Below are 17,289 nucleotides of genomic sequence, written 5' to 3' on the forward strand. Positions count from 1 at the left end.
AATAAATACACAGATATCCATTTGAGCCATTAAGCAACAGGAGTTTGTACTAAGTAGCCATAAGAGGCAGCTGTCAGTCATGTAATTTAATAGGAAACACATGGCTGAGTTTAGCCACTAGTGTTTTAGCAGCTAAAACACATCAAAGTTCCTATGGCTAACGGCTTTCTGGATGGAAGAGTCTTTATCCTGCAGATGGTCATGTGCTCGCTAATAATGACGGCCCTGTCACTTCACTCAGGGCACATTATAGGCAAGAAAATGAAGTTCTTAATAAGACTGCACCAATACCAAGGCTCTGCAGCCAGGGCCTGGCCACAGAAGTGACTTGGATCCTCTGCTGAACCAATTTCCACAGTGTTCTCTCTGTAGTGATACAGCCATCAGCAAAGTGCAATCAAAATCACAGCAAGACACGGGTGATGCTGGTTACCCCAGGAGAATGGGGTGACTTGAAGGCAAATGGGAAGCACAGGCTTATTTATTGGCCACCATAAAATCCTTTGTATTGTATGTTTTGAATTTTTGTACCCATTATATATATATTACTTAAACATTTCATTACTAGTTTTTGGTTAAAAAAAAAAAATATATATATATATATATATACAAAGAAGGCTAGGCGATTTCTATCCTACAGCAAGAAAGTGAAATATTAGCCAAGAAATGGAACATTTTAAGACATTTGCAGCCTGAGTGCTATTGAATGTACCATTTTGCAAAGGAAAAAATTAAGCCTTTTGCCTCTTTCTTTTCTAAGGAGGTGTGAACAGTGAGAACCGTGGCACAGAAGGGTTTGTCTCGTAGCCAGGGCCAGCTTGAGAACCAGGAGAGAAAAGGTTTGTACCCAACCCTGCCAGGAGGCCCTAGGCTCCCCTGCATGGGAACTCTTTACAAACAGGTGGGGAAGGGGGGTTTCAGGTGCCCCCAGTATAAGGAAATCTGAACAAACATGATTAAAGTTATAGGAGATCATTCAACTTTTCAACTCGTCTCTGACAGGTGGAGAGCCCATGTCCTCATCTCTACCTGGAAATTACCTTCCCCTTCCTCCTTCACTTTGTCCCAGAGGGAGAGATTTCGGTCAGTCTCTCCATCGCTGGCTCTGAACTCCACTTTCTCCAGCCTAGCAGCGAGCCCCACCAAATAAGGGCTCTTACGGATCTCATATCTTAGAGATCTTTCTCCCAGCCTGGGTGCCATCTGCCGAGGGCAAAGACAGCAGGGGACACCCTCACACAAACATCCCTCCCTTCAAGATCCCGACACCACCTCCATCTACTGGCTGACTTCCCAATTTAATTTCCTGAGCTCATATCCACGACATGTTAAGAGTTTCCGTTTCCGAACTGCAAGATAGGAATGAAATGAAGGTTAAAGGCAAGAATGTACTCGATAAGAATTGAACCTGTATCTGGCACATAGTTCAATAAAAGGCGTTCCTTGTGTGGGTACCAAGGTCGTGTCTGGGCCTAGAGTAAGCCACGTCCTCTCGTGTCTCCAAAACTTTGCCCATCAGTCTTTCTTCCTAATGAGAGGCTTCCTGAGGATGGAGCCCATCCCTAATCATCCCACATCACCCATAGCCCTTTGCATTGAGCCTTGCACACCACCAGGAGCTTAGAAAATGTTTGCTGTTGAATTCCTCCACTTCTTTCCACTGGAAGCAAGCACTCTGGCCTTGGATCTTATCAGCACGGAGAACGCCTACGGATGTCAGGGGGACCACACCCTCCCACGCCACATGCACACACCCCAGCGGCAAGATAAAAAGTGGGAGTCGGGTCCAGCAGGATCCCCCCTTAAGCTGTATTTTGCCTTCAGCGTGGCCTGAGGTTACACAAACACTTTTTGGGGGATCATGAAACACGATCCTGTCAAGACTCAAACAGGGCTCTGTCTTCATGCTTGAACAGCAGGATACAAAAAGGACTAGGAAAGGCCAGTTCTATTTCCTGCAGAAGATGATTTCCACCTGGAAAGAAAACCCAGAGGCCCAGGCTGGGAAGGGTCTACACGAATTAGGTGGCTACCCCAGGTCTGAGGGACAAACCCTCTCCCAGCCCACAGCCCCACTGCACAGACCTCCACTGCGGTGTGAAAGAGCCCATCAGACGACAGTCTTGGCAAACACGAAATCTATGTGCGAAGCACCACGGAGAGTTTTAAGTTCTCCTACCCTGAGCATATGCTTTCAATTCCATTTCTCTTCTCCTCTGCCTTCACAAATTGCTTTTTTGAAAAGTGCAATCAGTAAACACTTATTGAACATCTGCTCTGTGCCAAAGCCCTGAGATGATAAATATACAGAAGAGAGAGTTCTTTGCCCTCCAAGAGCTCACAGGGCAACGAGGGAGAGATCCGGGTAAATAGAGCGGTACAATAGTGTCCTGAGGATTATGACAGAGGGAAGCCGGGGTGTTAAAGCAACACAGAGAATGTGGCATCTAACCCAGGCTGAAGGGGAGGGGAGAGGGCCTTAGAAGGCTTCCCCCAGAGGAGGTATATTTGAGCTTAGCTTTGAAGGATAAGTAGGAGTAAGCCAGGTGGTGAATGCCAGGAATGTTATTCTAGGCAAAGGGAGTAGCGCGTGCAAAGGCACAGGAGTGAGGGAGCCCAGCTCGTTCAGGAGCCGCAGGAAGCTCAGTATAGGGAGGGCTGAGCAGTCAGTGAGGCTGGAGGGGGAGCCAGATATTGAGAAGGGGTTTGGCACAGCCCAAGGAGCCACCGTCAAGGCTGAAACAGGGAAGCGGCACGTTGGGAAGACTTGCATTAAGATCATGATTATCTAAGAAGGAGAAGGCGTCAGAAAGGGAGCAGAGGGCCTGAAGGCAGGGGTCCCGGTCAGGACACTGTTGCAGAATCTAGGAGAGGATGAGTCCTGTAAGATCACCATGCAGTGAAGACAAAGAAGAGATGGGTTTTTGAAACGTTGAGGACACAACTGCCGTTGATGGAGGCGGCATGTATGTGTGCAGGGGGACATAATGCTTTTATTTCTAGTTTTGTTTTCAACTCGAGAAATCTCTCACTTGTTCCTAACGAAACTCTTAAAGTTTGGGTAACTATGCTAGGGAAAAAATTACAGCTCTGCTTTCCTCTGCCTTCTAATATTCTGATATTCTGATATTTGCTTGGGAAAGTGGTTCTGACCTTCTCCTGAGTCAGAAAGGCAAGCTTTTCTGTGATCTGAGGGTGTAGTAATCTGATTCAGACAAGCACTCAAGACAATGAAGCCCTTCCACCAAGAGCAAGCCTACACACAAACAAGGCAACTCCTGCCTGGAGGAATCCTGTTGGCGGTGATGAGATGAGAAATGCACAGGAGTCTTCTAAATGGAGACTCTTGTTACGGTGCCATTGGGTCACCATCTCCCACTCCCCATCCTACACATGGAGCACTGATGTCAGGCTTTGCTCTTGGTAGTAGGACAGACTTGTCTTTAAATCCAAGTTTTGCCATTTTCAGCAAAATACCTAAATGAGGGATACAATACCTACCTCAGAGGTTTACTCAAGGGATTATATGATGTCACAAAATGAGCAAGTGGGGCTTGTTAATAAACAGAGCCATGATCACTGGCTTGTGTGTTCAGTGCCTACCCACATCAAGTCACGTCTCTTCCCCTGCCCCTTGGGTGGAAAGAAAAGAAACAAGAGAAGGAACTAGAAACAAGGAAAATTAGAGAGGGGAAAATCGAAATGATTGAGAATATGGACAAATAGGTGAAAGCCTGTATAGATTCAAGCCAGACATGAAGACCATATGAGATGGGAGTTTTCCACGGGACGGATAGGATATGCTCTCAAAGTCCAATAATTTCTGGGGCTATTTTGGCGAATGAGTCAGCACAATCAAAAAGGAAGATGCTTCCAATGTCTCGTTGCCGGCATTCACCAGCTCTGGAGATGCCAGTGCCCAGAGCACACAGCCCAGCCTGGCCGAGGTGCTGCCTGCCTGGAGCTCACCAAGAACCACTGGCCAGAAACAAAAAGTCTCGTCTGCAGCCAGGTTTCCACTCCCATTGCTGCAAATTGCTGAGTCAGCAAGCCCTGAGTGTCATTTTGTTAAGGGCAGATTATGACAACAAAATTGTCCTTTAAATATTTCTGGAGTCCGAGTGTTTCAACTCCTGAGAGTGTGTAAGAGAACTCCTTGAAAGACAGGCACCACATCCTTATATATCGAAATTTTTATAAGCCCTCATTGAGCTTAGATGCCAACACAGAGCAAATAAACATAAGAGTGGAAGAATTAGTAAGAAATCAGAATCAGAAGAAAACAGAGTTGTCTATTCCAGTGCTTCTCAAAGTGTAATCCTCAGATCATCTATTTCCGAATCAGCAGGGTGCTTCTTGAAAAAGCGGATTCCTGGGCCCACCCAGACCTACTAGAAGTGTGGCTTAGAATCTGCATTGAACAAACACTAGTGGTGTTTGTTATGTAGACTCAAGTGAGGAGAGCCATTACTGGACAGTCCATGGAGATGAACAGACGGGCTCAAGCCGTAGACCTGCCACTCACTGGCTGTGTGTCTTAGACATCTTGTAATCTCTCTGAGAGCAGCTTCCTTATCTATACACTGGGCTCCATGAGCCCTTCCTTAAGCTGCTCGAATCTGCTCTCTTTGGTACCCACACTGAACTTTTAATGAACTTCCGTCTTAGCATGAGGCCTATAGGCTCGAGTGCAGACATAATGCTATAAATGCTATGTCATGCTTCCCCTTTAGACAATGAGATACTCAAGTGAATGAACTGTGCTCAGAGCCCAGCAAGCGTAGCCTCAGTAAATCTAGTCCACCCCCCCTTGTGAGGATAGAAACCATGGGCTGCCTCTGTTGCATACACCCTGATGCCCTGGTCTTGGGATATCCTTTGGGCATCCTGCTCTACCATAATAAACAATCTCATTGATTAAGGAATAATTTTCTTTGCCTTGGGGCTCAGCTCACTCTCATGCCCTAAGTATAATAAGTGTCGTCTAAAGAAAAGTCATCTTTGGCAGCCCTGTCTTTTGACTAAATGGGAGTTACTTGATTGCAATAATTTTTTTTTGACCTCAGTAGAGGCCTTTCAGTGACTTTCTGGCACGGGAACTTGTCAGTGTCCGTACTGAGTAATTTCCTGGTATACCTGAAAGGGAACTTGATGAGGTAGAAAGAGTGTCATACGAGGAGTCAGGCAGCAGGATCTAGTCCCCAAATTGCTACTGCTGTATGACCCAGGCCAAGTCGCACTCTTGTCTAGACTTGCATTTATGCAAAATGAAGAGGTTTATGATTTCAGAGGATGGGTCTGCCCTGCATTTGTGTGCTATCATTATTTAAAAATCTACCTTCTCACAGTTTCTGTAAGGCTTAAATGGAAGAATTCACATGAAAATGCTTCACACCTATAAAGAGCTCTTCAAATCCTCCCTCAGTTACCATCATTCATGACCATCACTGCTACTGAGGGTCATGAAGGGAGCTGGTCCCGTAAAAAGAAGGAGGGTTTGGAGCAGCAGAGGAAAGTCGTGGGCAATTCTGGGGGAGAATAGGTGTCTGAGTCCTGTAAGGAGTATCACAGGAAGGCACTTCTTGGCTAATACAAAGGAGGGTTTCTGGTAAGGAGGACTCAGAGGGCTGATGGCGGTCACTAAGATGCTAGATCCAGTATCAGCTAGAGTTCAGGAACATGGTACCCAAGAATAACAGAGGCTTCAGGAAGGCAGGGGCCTACTTCTAGAAATCCTACCTTTTGAAGCTGAAAGGGTAAAGAGAGCTACTATTATTGACTTCCCCCAAATATTCCACAAGTTCCATCATTCTGAGCTTTTTAGGGTCACAAGATATACCATATTCCCATCCATCTCCATGTCTTTGTGTTATTCCTTCTGCATGAAATGCCCTTCCTTATCTTTTGTATCTCAGAAAATATCCATTCATTGCTCAAGATTCTCCTCCTCCAGGAATTCTTCTAGCCTTCCAGCACCCTCACGAAGAATGAGCTCTCCCCCCTCCCAAGCCCCCACTGTCCCCAGGACAGGATCCCATCCTAACGGCTGTGCCCTTCTACTGCACTTGTGTGTTTACGTGCCTGTCCCCAGTAGACCAGTGTTTCTCAAACTGCATGTCACAAGTCATTAGTAAGTTTAAAATCAATTTACTGGGCGGTTACTACCAGCATTCTTAAGGGTTAAGTTTAAAATGTTAGAATGTATCACATACAGTAAGCGTAAGTCTTATTTTGTGCAATATTTTAGTTATGTGTGGGTACCTCTATTGGGTTATAATGTATTTCTTATTATGGATCATGGCTGGGAAACTACTGCACTCTAAGCTCTTTAAGGACCAATTCTTTCAGCTGTGAATATTTAAAACAAGGCACCATACTTAACATGCAATACACATCCGATCAATGCGTTGCATGTGTCAAGCATGACGCACCTTTAATTCATTGAATCCTCAATCCAAAGATCAGGTGATGTTAAGACGTATCATCCCCACATTGTGGGGTGGGAAAAGGCAGCTGAGAGGAAGTGACTTGCCCAATATGCCTAAGTGGCAGGAATACAACTCCCCCTTCTGAGTTTCTGCCTCATCATCTACCCCATTCATCTCAGCAGGGGAATGAGAAAGGAGATTTTAGAAGAACTGTGCAAACTGTCATTATCTATTGGGGGGCAAAGTTTACCCCTGCCTCTGCTTCCTTCTCTCTCCCACACCCATGGGTTCCTGGCACCCCTGCCCGCCTGAGAGTAGAGGCCCAGGATGACAAGGTCAGCCCCAGGGCTTCTGGGCAAAGAGCTAGGCTTTTGCAGGGCCAGAAGTGATTCGGGAGGTCATTTCATCCATTCCCCTGTGCCCAGGCAGTAGTGGAATGAATCCAGTGGAAACAGATGGGAATCTCCTGTTACAGAAGGAGATCTCACAAATTCAGGGCATAGACTACATGTGTTTGGAGTTTACTAGTTTAATCCTTTGAGATAGGATCAAGAGAGCCGAGATCTGGTTCCTACTCTGCCACCATGTGTCCTTGGGTGTGTCCCATCCTCTCTCTGTGCCCCATTTTCCCCTTGGGGGGCTGTCATCACTGAACCCTTCTTCCATTCACATTCTCACTTGTCCCTTCTCCCAGGGTCACCTAACTGCGGCAGAGACAAAGAACATCCTTGCCCTTCCCTACATCCTGGAGGAAGATAGCAGCACACAAAAGAGCGACTGCTGGCTGAGCCACACACCCTGCAAGAGGAAAACCAGGAAAGACTCTGCTGCATGTTTATGAAATTCACGAGCAGCTGCTTCCTCTGCTGCACCCACAGCAATGGCGGCCTGGCCCTGCCCTGACCCCTCCCAGGGCCCCATAATTTGCCATCTGTTGGAGGGTCAGGGAGGAGGTGGCCAGATAGTCAAGTTGTCACCAGATAGGAAATGAACCGATGTCTGTCGCTTCGTCCGGGCCCCTGGGTTACGCCAGGGGTGGGAATGGTGAGCCCAGCTGTAGAGTTCACATCTTGGGAGGGGTGGCTCTGTGTGTGTGTGTGTGTGTGTGTGGGTGTGGGTGTGGGTGTGTGAGAGAGAGAGAGGAGACTGCGAGGGTGAGCATGAGCCTGTGTTTGCCTTGGCCTGTCTGGGTATCTGTGATTCTGAGTGCTGGTGACGGAAAGAGGATGGATGTCTGTGTCTGGGTACGACTGGGTCTGTCCCCGTGCCTCTGTCCTGTGCACCTCTGTCCACATGTGTGAACATGTACATCAGTGTGCCTGCCCTTCTGCCCCTGCGTGTCCGTGTCTCTGTGTTGAGTTCACAACACCGTGTAGGTTTTTTGTCTGTGTTGGCTGCCATTGCCTTCCTCCTCTGGAAAGCGTTCAGCTAGTAAGCAGTGAGGGAGGGGACCAAACCCTCTCCTGTTTGGCATGTGATTTTTGTCTAGACATGTCTTTTTGCTGTGACAGGACTTACTCTCAACAGACCCGGGTAGAAGTGTTTGGCTGTCATGGCCTGTTGCCCAAGGCTCTGCAGTGGCTGAGCCAACATTCTGGAGTGACGCACTGTACCCGCTGGGGACTTAAGGACATGTCATGATCCCCAAATAGAGGCCACCTACATGGGCATTGCATGGAGACAGTTCCATCTGAGAAGGCAGGTCCAGCTCAGTTACTACAAAGTCCGAAGTCGGCTGTGCCTCGGAATCTCTGTGGGAGAAGGTCATGGAGCTAAGGGCCTCCAAGATCAATTCACAGATGAGGAAACTAGGCTCAAGAGGAAGTGTCTTGCCTGGGGTCACAGGCTAATTCATCACTCATTCTTTAGCCAATGCTTATCAAGTAGCTATTGTGTGTCAGCCACTGTACCAGGCACTGATAATGAACAACCAGAGGGTTAAGCCATGGATTCTGCCATTGAGGCACCCATAGTCTAGTTGGGGAGACAGACAGTTGAACAATTATGACAGAACCAGGCTGAATGTCACAGCAGAAAAAACACGCAAAGGACTATGGGAGCATTAGAAGACAGTTGGGCAATCTGTCATCAGAAAAGACAGAAGAGAAGGTATGCTAGACTAAACAACAGCCCCCCAAAGATGCCCACATCTTAATCCCCAGGACCTGTGAATACGTTACCTTACATGGCAAAATGGACTTTGCGGATGTGATTAAGTTAAAGATTTCGAGATGGGGAGAGTATCCTGGATCATCCAGGTGGGCCCAATGTAATCACAGGGGTCCTCGTAAGAGGGAGGCAGGAGAGTCAGAATCACAGAAGGACATGTGAAGATGGAAGCAGAGGCCAGAGAGAACGAAAGAAAGAGAGATGAAGATGATACGCTGCTGGTTTTGAAGACGGAGGAAGGGGCCACGAGCCAAAGAATGCCGGCAGCCTCTGGAAGCTGGAAATGTCAAAGAAAGAGACTCTCCCTAGAGCCTCCGGAAGGAACGCAGCCCTACCAACACCTTGATTTTAGCCCGCTGAGACCCATTTTGGAATTCAGAACTCAAGAACTCTAAGAAAATTAATTTGTGTCATTTTAAGCCACTAAGTTTGTAGTAATTTATCAGAGCAGCAACATGGGGAACTAACACAGGTTTCATCCGAGATGGGGTGAAATTGGAACTGTGTGCTCCATCGAAAGGGGACAGCTGTCTAGGATAAGAGCTCAGGGTGTTGAACAATCTTGATAAGTTTCATGTGCCTGGAGGTGAAGGGACGTGAGAGGGGCAGGAGATGAGGCCTTACAAGACTCTGGGGTCTTCAGACCTGTCTCTGCTGGATCGCCCTGGGGTCGACCCTCTACCCTCTACCCTCTCCATGTTACTTCATCCTTCTTAGTCCCTGTTTTCTCATCTTTTTAGTGAGGACAATGATGGGTATAGGGTTCAAAATAGGATCTTTGTGGGACTGGAGATGGTCTATGTAACGTGCTTAACATAGTGGCTGGCACGTGAGCTCTCAACGCATGTTAGCAAATATGATTTCCCTGTTGATGGGGGTCCATCGAAGCTTGGCTCAGGAGGTTATCAGGCAGAGTGGGAAATGGCTTCTGGGTTCCTTGACCTCTGTGTGGTGGCCTTGTACCTTACTGGGCTGCCTCTTCTTGGTTCTCCTAACCAACCTCAGGTAATGTCCCCGTGTTAAGATCCATTCATATCAGCCCCATTCACGGGCGAGAAGAGAACTAGGCTTTGCCTGGTACGTGCCAGGACAGCCTTGATTCTTGGGCGCAAGTTCTGCTACGAGACACAGCAGAGCAGAGACCACAGGCTCCTGCCTAGGCTGCAAGCTACCCGGTACGACTGGAAAAGCACCTGATAAAGCTGCAAAACCCGTGAGGCAGATGCCCTTCACCCACCTCACAGTCCCCTCCCCCAGCACGTGGTGTCCTCAGATGGCCTCTTGGTTCCCCAGACCCATCTCTGGCTCAACTCAGGGTCCCGATCCTTACACTTCCTTTGATGGGAAGTGACCCACTGCCTTCTCTTCCCCAAGCTGAGCATCCTCAAGCTCCTAGGCTGACTCCAGTGCCTTGCCCTGGCCTCTCAGATGGCTTAAATGAAATGGCTCACTCAGTGCTGGAGTGCCGAGCCAGCCAGGACCATGAGCTCCTGAGGACCAGCTGGAAGTCAGGCACTGGGAGAAAAATGATAAATATCGAGTCCCTACCCTCATGTGTTCACAGCTAAGTGGGACAGGGAAGGATGTTTATAACCCTTTTCTAAGCCATCTTGACACTGTAAAACAGGCTTTCAAACTGAAAGCAGCAACTGGATCAGCCCGAAGGGTTGGGAAGGCCCCTGACACCCTTACATTCTGCTCTGTAAGCAGCTGCCTATGCTGCTTATGCCTCGGGTGACTCTGGCCGCTTCAGCTCCGGTGACCATGCCTCCTTGCCAAGCACAGAGGGCAAAGCTTTGGAGTCAGTGATCATCCCGGGAGCCGCTGTCGACTAGCTCTGACCTCAGATGACTTGAGTCATCTCTCCGAGCTTCAGTTACCTCATCTGTAAAATGCCCGCAGTATACAACGGTTTCGTGTCCGATGAGTAAAGGACCCAGAACAGAGCTAGCATAGAGTAGATGCTTGACAAACGCTAGGCCCAAATTCCTATCCAGTGCTCCAGTGCCCCAGTGCACCCGAGCCAAACAGGATAAAAGTCAGACCCCTCATTTCCCTCCTCGAAAATAAACCCTGGTCCTCCCGGACACTTTGTCTCATTGTGCGTAGAGAGTCCTCTATAAAAGAGAGGAAGGCTATGAAGGACCCCCCCCCCAACTTTTCAATTTTTTTAATTGGGGATGCAGGAGACTTTAATTAGGGCAGTGGCGCCGAGAAGGAAACACCACAGCAGGCCCCCGTGGGCTGACCTCCTGCCTAGAGCAAAGCTCAGAGGGCACAGTCGGCAAAGGGTTACCCTGTCGTGCAAACACCCATCCCCCACTGTCACTTCACATTAAAGGACCAGGCTTCAGAGAACAAGCTCTCAGTGACAGCTGCCCTCATTAACGGTCTGCTCCCCCAATTTCTCTCCCTTCTAGCCTTGACTGAAAAGAAAAACGAAAGAAAGCAATGAATAAAGCCCTCAAAACAGCCAGTGCCTAGACTAGGGTTCCTGGGATGAGGCTGGCCAGCAGCTCAGATGCTACTTTCTTTGTGGTGTCCACTCTGATCACCCCGGCTCCCTGGCCCTCTTCTTGCCTCGCCTGGCTGCCGAAGTGCCCCGGCTAGTCCCCATGGCAGCCCCTCGTTGTACTGCAGCTCCTGTGCTTGGCCTGGCTGTGAGCAACTAGACTGGGATTGTTTTGGAAGTAAGGGCTGTGCCTTATCCATCCCTCTGCCTTCAAGAGAATGTTCTCAAGAAAGAGTTCTAGCTTTGTGTTGATTACATACGCATTCACTTACTCTGAGCTAGAATCTCTGAGAGGCCTTGGTGACACAGGGAGAATAACGTATATGTTAACTAGGGTCCCTGTCCCTGAGGAACAATCGAAAGGGAGACACACATCCACAATTTCAGCACAGGGTGACGAATGCAGGAAAGCAGGGAGGTTATTGCAGGGAGACGCGGGGCTGCAGCCAGGCTGAAAAACCAGGAAAGGACCAGGGGCTGGCCTAGATCTCACTTCATGATTCTTACCGGCAATGAGCAAGGGTTAAACTAACAATACAAGCTGCATTTGTGGTACTCAAACACCCAGCCAGTACTGTGTTCTGGGATTCCTGCTGGACCAGGGTGAGTGCCCCTGAGTAGGGCCCAGGAAGGCACAATGTCAGAGGAGGTGCTCAGTCGTGTTTGCTGAATAAACCCCTCAAAATTTTAGCATGAAATGTAATGTTGTACAGATTAAAAAAAAAAAAAAAGTTTCTCTTTTTGACTCTTAAAAACAAAAACAAAAAACTTCAAAGGCAAAAAGAAGCAGAGATTCCTGAAGAGATAGAGCCTCAGAGATGGAATGCCTCATCCCCCCTCACTGGGAGTCAGGGGGAAGTACTGAAGGCGTAGGTCATTTGAGGCCAATCAGAATGTGGTCCATCCCAAGGCCATTCTCTAGGAAGCTCTGTGACTTGATTGTACAAAGCCCTCAGGCTAGGAGAGGGCTTAGCCTTCCTCAAACTCCCTCTTCCCCAGCCAACACCTAGTTTAGGGTCTGACCAAGTCCTGTAAAGGTCACAGTGGGAAGGGTAGATGTTTTCCAAGAAGCTGGGAAGTGCTTCTGAATAGTAAGTGATCACCAAAGCAGCATGTGAGCAACACATGAGTCAGAGACTTAGACTCTTGACATGTGACCTGAGGCAAGTTTCTTCCCCTCTTGAACCCTGACTGCCCTCATGGATAGAGTGAGTGAGTAGAATAACATCTAAGACCTCTTGCTATCGCAACTGTGAGCCCGAACCTTCCGTATTTCTGGAGAAAAGGAGTCACAGAATCTGTTGGATTAAAACTCCCAGGCTGGAAAGAAGCAGGAATTATCCTCATTTCACTGAAGGGCTCCTGGGGCAGGATGGCTCCTCAGACACCAAGCAGAGAAGAGGCCTGAGAGCTCCCTGGCTTTGGTCACTGAGCTGGAAACATTTAACAAGCAAGCCATCCAGGGCCCTGCTTGTGTGCTGAGGACAAGAGGCTACTTACTATGCAGCAGGCCACCAGGGCTCCTTGAGCAAACCCCGCCAGGACATCGCTGGGATGGTGCTTGTGGTCAGACACGCGGGACAGTCCTGTGTAAAAGGCCATCATGATCAGGGTGAATTGCAGGAGAGGCCGGAGCAGGCGGGCCCCTCGCCAAGTGAAGCGGGCCTGCAGGTACAGCTGGAGGGAGGAGACAAAACGAACAGACACTGAGTGGCCGCTCTCCTGCATTCTAGCCCCAGGTTGACACACATGACATTCCCACACATGGAACCGTCTGGAAGAAAGAGCATTTAACTTGGACTTGACCTCAAGCCCATGTTTTTAAACCTTGGGTCTTCATTCCTCTACTGAACACTAAGAAAAATGGAGCTTTTCTAGGGAGGTAAGCTAGAGAGAGCCGAGGAAAAGAATTCATGAGAATGGCCTTAGCATGCTGCCTGGCATGTACTAGACCCTCCAGAAACTTGAGTTTCCTTTTATCATGTTCTTGATTGAAACCAATTAAAGAATAGTAACCGGGGTTAGTAAAGGTTTCTTTTTTTACAATTGATGACAACTCATTCAATGCACATGTGTGTTTTCCTGGAGATTATGGCTATACAATCCCTACACTACCTGCCTCTCAGGAGTGTCATGGAAATACAAGCATGATGATGGGGGGTGGGGAGGGTGGTTTATTATGATAGTCACAAGGGAATGCTTCTGCTTCAAAAGAAAGCAACTCTATCAAAGAACAAGCTTCTAAGTCACCACTTGGAACTAGGGGTTTTGCATTAGAATATGAGGAAACACATAAACCAACCAGACAATGCCAGAGAGCTTTCAAAGAGAGGTTGACAGAGACTGGACTGGGGTGGGTAGAAGAGTAACCTGAAGAAAAATGGAAGAAAAAAACCAAAAAGCCGCTCTGGCCGAGGCAAAGAAGTTGCAATGACGTCAACTGGGCATTGTCCCTTGGAGTTATCTTGCTGCAGTTTCCGTTCTAACCTCTGGGCACAGCAGACTTCTCAGGTTCCTGTGGGAACTTGGGAAATGAGGGGGAAGACGCAACGGGACGAGGGGAACTTCCGACTACAAATCAAAGCAAGGCACTGGGAGACCAGAGAGAGGGGAAGAGAGCAGAGGGGAGGGGCTGACGGCCTAAAGATAGACCCGGACAGTGGCAAGGGAGTGACTCTGCCCTTCCTGAGACAAATGGACACCTTCCTTTGGGTGGTCAGGAAAGACAAGCCAGCAGCGAACCTGAGGAGACAGAAGAGTGGAAGATTCCAGAGTCACTCTTGCCCACGTAGGAAGAACCTCTAGCACTGAAACCTCAACGACTTGGAAGACAATTGCAAAAAAACCCAGGCCTGGAAAACAGCAGGCAACTTTATAATCACTATGAAATTATATAAATGTATTATTGGGAAATGTAAGAACAACAAATAAAAAATAATAAAGAGAATGCACTGATGCTATTGGCCACTAAACAAGTGATAAAAACCAGTCGTTTTGCAAAAATAAAAAATACCCAGTTAAAAATCTAAAAGAAGAGATAAAATCATCATAATGGCCAAGATGATGATATAAATAGTGATTAGCTTACCAAGAACTGCATAGAGCCTTTATGAAGCCAAGGACGTAAAGGACAATTTGAATAGATAGCTAGGATTTTTATTTACAAGAACACCCATTTATAAGAACCCTCAATTTATAAACTCAAAAGTTAATATGAAAACTTAATCAGATTCCTAGGAACATGCTAAAAAAGGTTTGGAGAAAAACCTTAAAAAATTATTCTAGAATTGACCTAAAAGGCCAAACCTGTGGAACTAGCCAATAAATAAATAAATAAACACACACACACACACACACACACACACACACACACACACACACAAATAGCTCAATAAATAAGCCAGGCACTATGATAGGTGCTAAGGACACAGAAATGAGAAGTTATAATTCCTGCCCTACGAGCATACAGTTGGGGGAACATATGAAAACACGTAAGTGCACTTATGGGCTTTATAGAAACTATGAAAGAAGTTGGGGGGGCCAAGGTCAGTTACTAAGGGGAAGCTATACTTGACTTGAATCCTAAACATGAATAGGTATTTGCTAGGAGTTAAGGAGATGGTAGTGAGGGGGTGTGTATTCCAGGCAGAGCAAAGGCTTATAAGCCAGCAATCAGAGCTGCAGTGAACTTCTTGAAGTTCTGTAATAGCAGAAAAGGGTGTATGGGGCAGGGGATGGGCGAGGGGGTGAAACACAGGGCTACAGAGGCAAGCACGGGCAGTTCATGAAGGGTACTGGAGGTCAAACTAATGAACGTGGCCTTTATTTAGTAGGTCAGTCTTTCCCAAACCATACTCCATGGAATACTAAGGGTCTTTTTAAAAAAGACTGGTAAATACTAAATCCTTATTTTCATCACTTACAAGACTTATTATGTTGACAGAGTATCTACCTAATGAATCACAATTGGGAAATGGTACTGCAAGCCATGGTGAAAAATGATTTTAAGCAAGGTACTCCGTACCGGAAAAAAATAATCTGCAGGTCAAAGGCTACTCCCTCATTTCTGCTGAAATGACCCAACAAACAGCAGATTCTCCAATCATGAATCAAAGAAATCTCTTCCTTTTTGAGAGTGAGAATGGGGATGATGTTGATAGCTCCAAGTCAACCCGGTCTTCAGGACAATAGCAAGTTCAGGGAAGAAGGACTAGTCCATATGTAGTGTGACCACCATGGTCTGGCCTTCCTCCAGCCAGACTTGGCAATGGACAGGGGTGGGGTGGGTAACTGAAAGGGCACAGGTTTTCACCAGAAAAACCTCATTGGGGAACTCCCTGGTGGTCCAGTGGTTAGGACTCCATGCTTCCACTGCTGAGGGTGTGGGTTGGATCCCTGGTCAGGGAACTAAGATCCTTCAAGCCGTGGGGTGCAGCCAAAAAAGAAAAAGAAAAAAGAAAAACCTCATTGAGCCTCAGTTTTCGCCCATGTAAAATAAGTGTAACAACCACTGTCTTACAGGCTGTGCACAGATTGGTGCTAAGAGGCACCATGTACTGCGCAAAAAACAGATGCTTTTATCCTCTAACCATGGTCTTTTGTCTCCTAATTTGGACCTAATAACCTCAAGGTTTTCTCATTTCCCTCAATTTAAAAATCTGCAGGTCCTCAAAAAATGATTGTTCAAAACCCTCCATCTCTCCCTGCCCCCTCCCTGTAGACTTTAGGTCACGGGCCCTGGAGATCAGGGTGGGACAGAGGAAGGGTGGGTTTCCCAACCGGACGAGGCACACATCTCCCCTTCCACTGACTCAGATACTGAAGGCTGGAGCTTAATATAAGAAAAAAGGAGCAACTTGAGGAGGGAGGAAGAGACCTGTCATCAGAATAGCTTCGGAAAGGGAGTGCTCAGGAATAAGAAAGAAGTGAGGGGCCACCTTGGGGGAAAGAATCCCTTCGGGAAGCAGTCAGGCATGGAATGAGTGGGCAGACGGAAGCTGGCTCCTCCAAATCCATCAGTAACTGACACACTTATTGAGAAACGTCTCAAGATCTCAGGGTGGATCCTGGTGTCTGTAGCTGGGGCACAGCAGTAGCAAAGTGAATTTTGGGGTGAGACAGCCCTGATTCCAGTCCCAGCTCTACCACTTACTAACTTCTCTAAGCCTCAGTCTCTTTCTCCGTGAAACAGGCAGGACATCTCCCTCTTAGGGTTGCCAGGATCAAATGAGACATCACAGGACCCTGCCTGGCATGAGACAGGGACTCAAGGCATTCTTCGTAGAAATCCATGTCACCCTTTCGCTTTGATAGATGAGATTGACTCAATGACTGTTGATTTCACCAACACAAGTGAATTACTAAAGAAAGCGATTGCACAATGACCTTTCACCCAAGGACTACTTTAGATTTGAAAAGTCAGCTGAGGGCAACAGGCTTTGAGGTTGATCAAGGGATCTGATAACACCCTCTGCCCCGCCCCAATCTAAGTGCTGAATGGATTGGATTTTGCCAGTTGAAAGCCCAGTTCACAAGAGGCACTCACTCCAGGCCAGAGGCTCGGGCCTCACCAGAATCAGTGAGTACATTCTGGAACACCCTGCTCCCTTGGAAACCTGACCTATGTGGGTCAGGAGGCTCCATTCATTCCCACTCCACAGGGGCAGGTAACCCTTATTCAGGAGAGGGAGTCAAACCTTGTGGCCCCAAGGATGTAATGCCCCGTCCTAGAGCGAATAGCAAGGAGCCTTTCCCAGAATCAAAACTCCTGCAGGGGCTTCAGCAAAGTCCCAGGCACCCTGAAAAGGGTGGTTAAGAAAGGGGTGAGCACAGCTGGACAAAACCAGAAAGTCTAAATCAGCTTGACCTCTCCTGGGCATCTATCTGCAGCCCTGAGGTCCTGTCCTCTCTGTCTTTAATTCCCCACCTGGGTGAAGGCCTCTGGGTTCAGAGAATCCACTTCCTGTGCAGCAGTGCGATGCCACAGAAAGTGCCTGACTTGCAAACAGAGCAACTGGATTTGAATCTTTTCTCTGCTACACACCAGCTGTCTGACCCTGGACAAGGCACTCTGCTTCTCTGGATTTCTGCTTTCCCATATGTAACATAAGGAGATTTGTTCACTTAAAAAAAAAATGTTGTGAGCATCTATTCTGTTAAAAACTCTGTGAAAGACACAGA

General features: G+C 47.6%; 1 protein-coding gene across 1 annotated transcript in view; it reads right to left on the reverse strand.

Annotated features, from left to right (window-relative positions):
• The window catches only part of PLPP3 (phospholipid phosphatase 3), an 85,588-nt gene that overhangs the window by 2,756 nt on the left and 65,543 nt on the right, over nt 1-17,289 (reverse strand). Inside the window, exon 5 of the mRNA XM_007164382.3 lies at nt 12,610-12,786. Within this exon, the coding sequence (XP_007164444.1) occupies nt 12,610-12,786 (177 nt within the window). The remainder of the gene's footprint in view (nt 1-12,609; nt 12,787-17,289) is intronic.

The sequence above is a fragment of the Balaenoptera acutorostrata genome, chromosome 1 (genome assembly GCF_949987535.1).
Source record: "Balaenoptera acutorostrata chromosome 1, mBalAcu1.1, whole genome shotgun sequence".
Lineage (NCBI taxonomy): Eukaryota > Metazoa > Chordata > Mammalia > Artiodactyla > Balaenopteridae > Balaenoptera > Balaenoptera acutorostrata.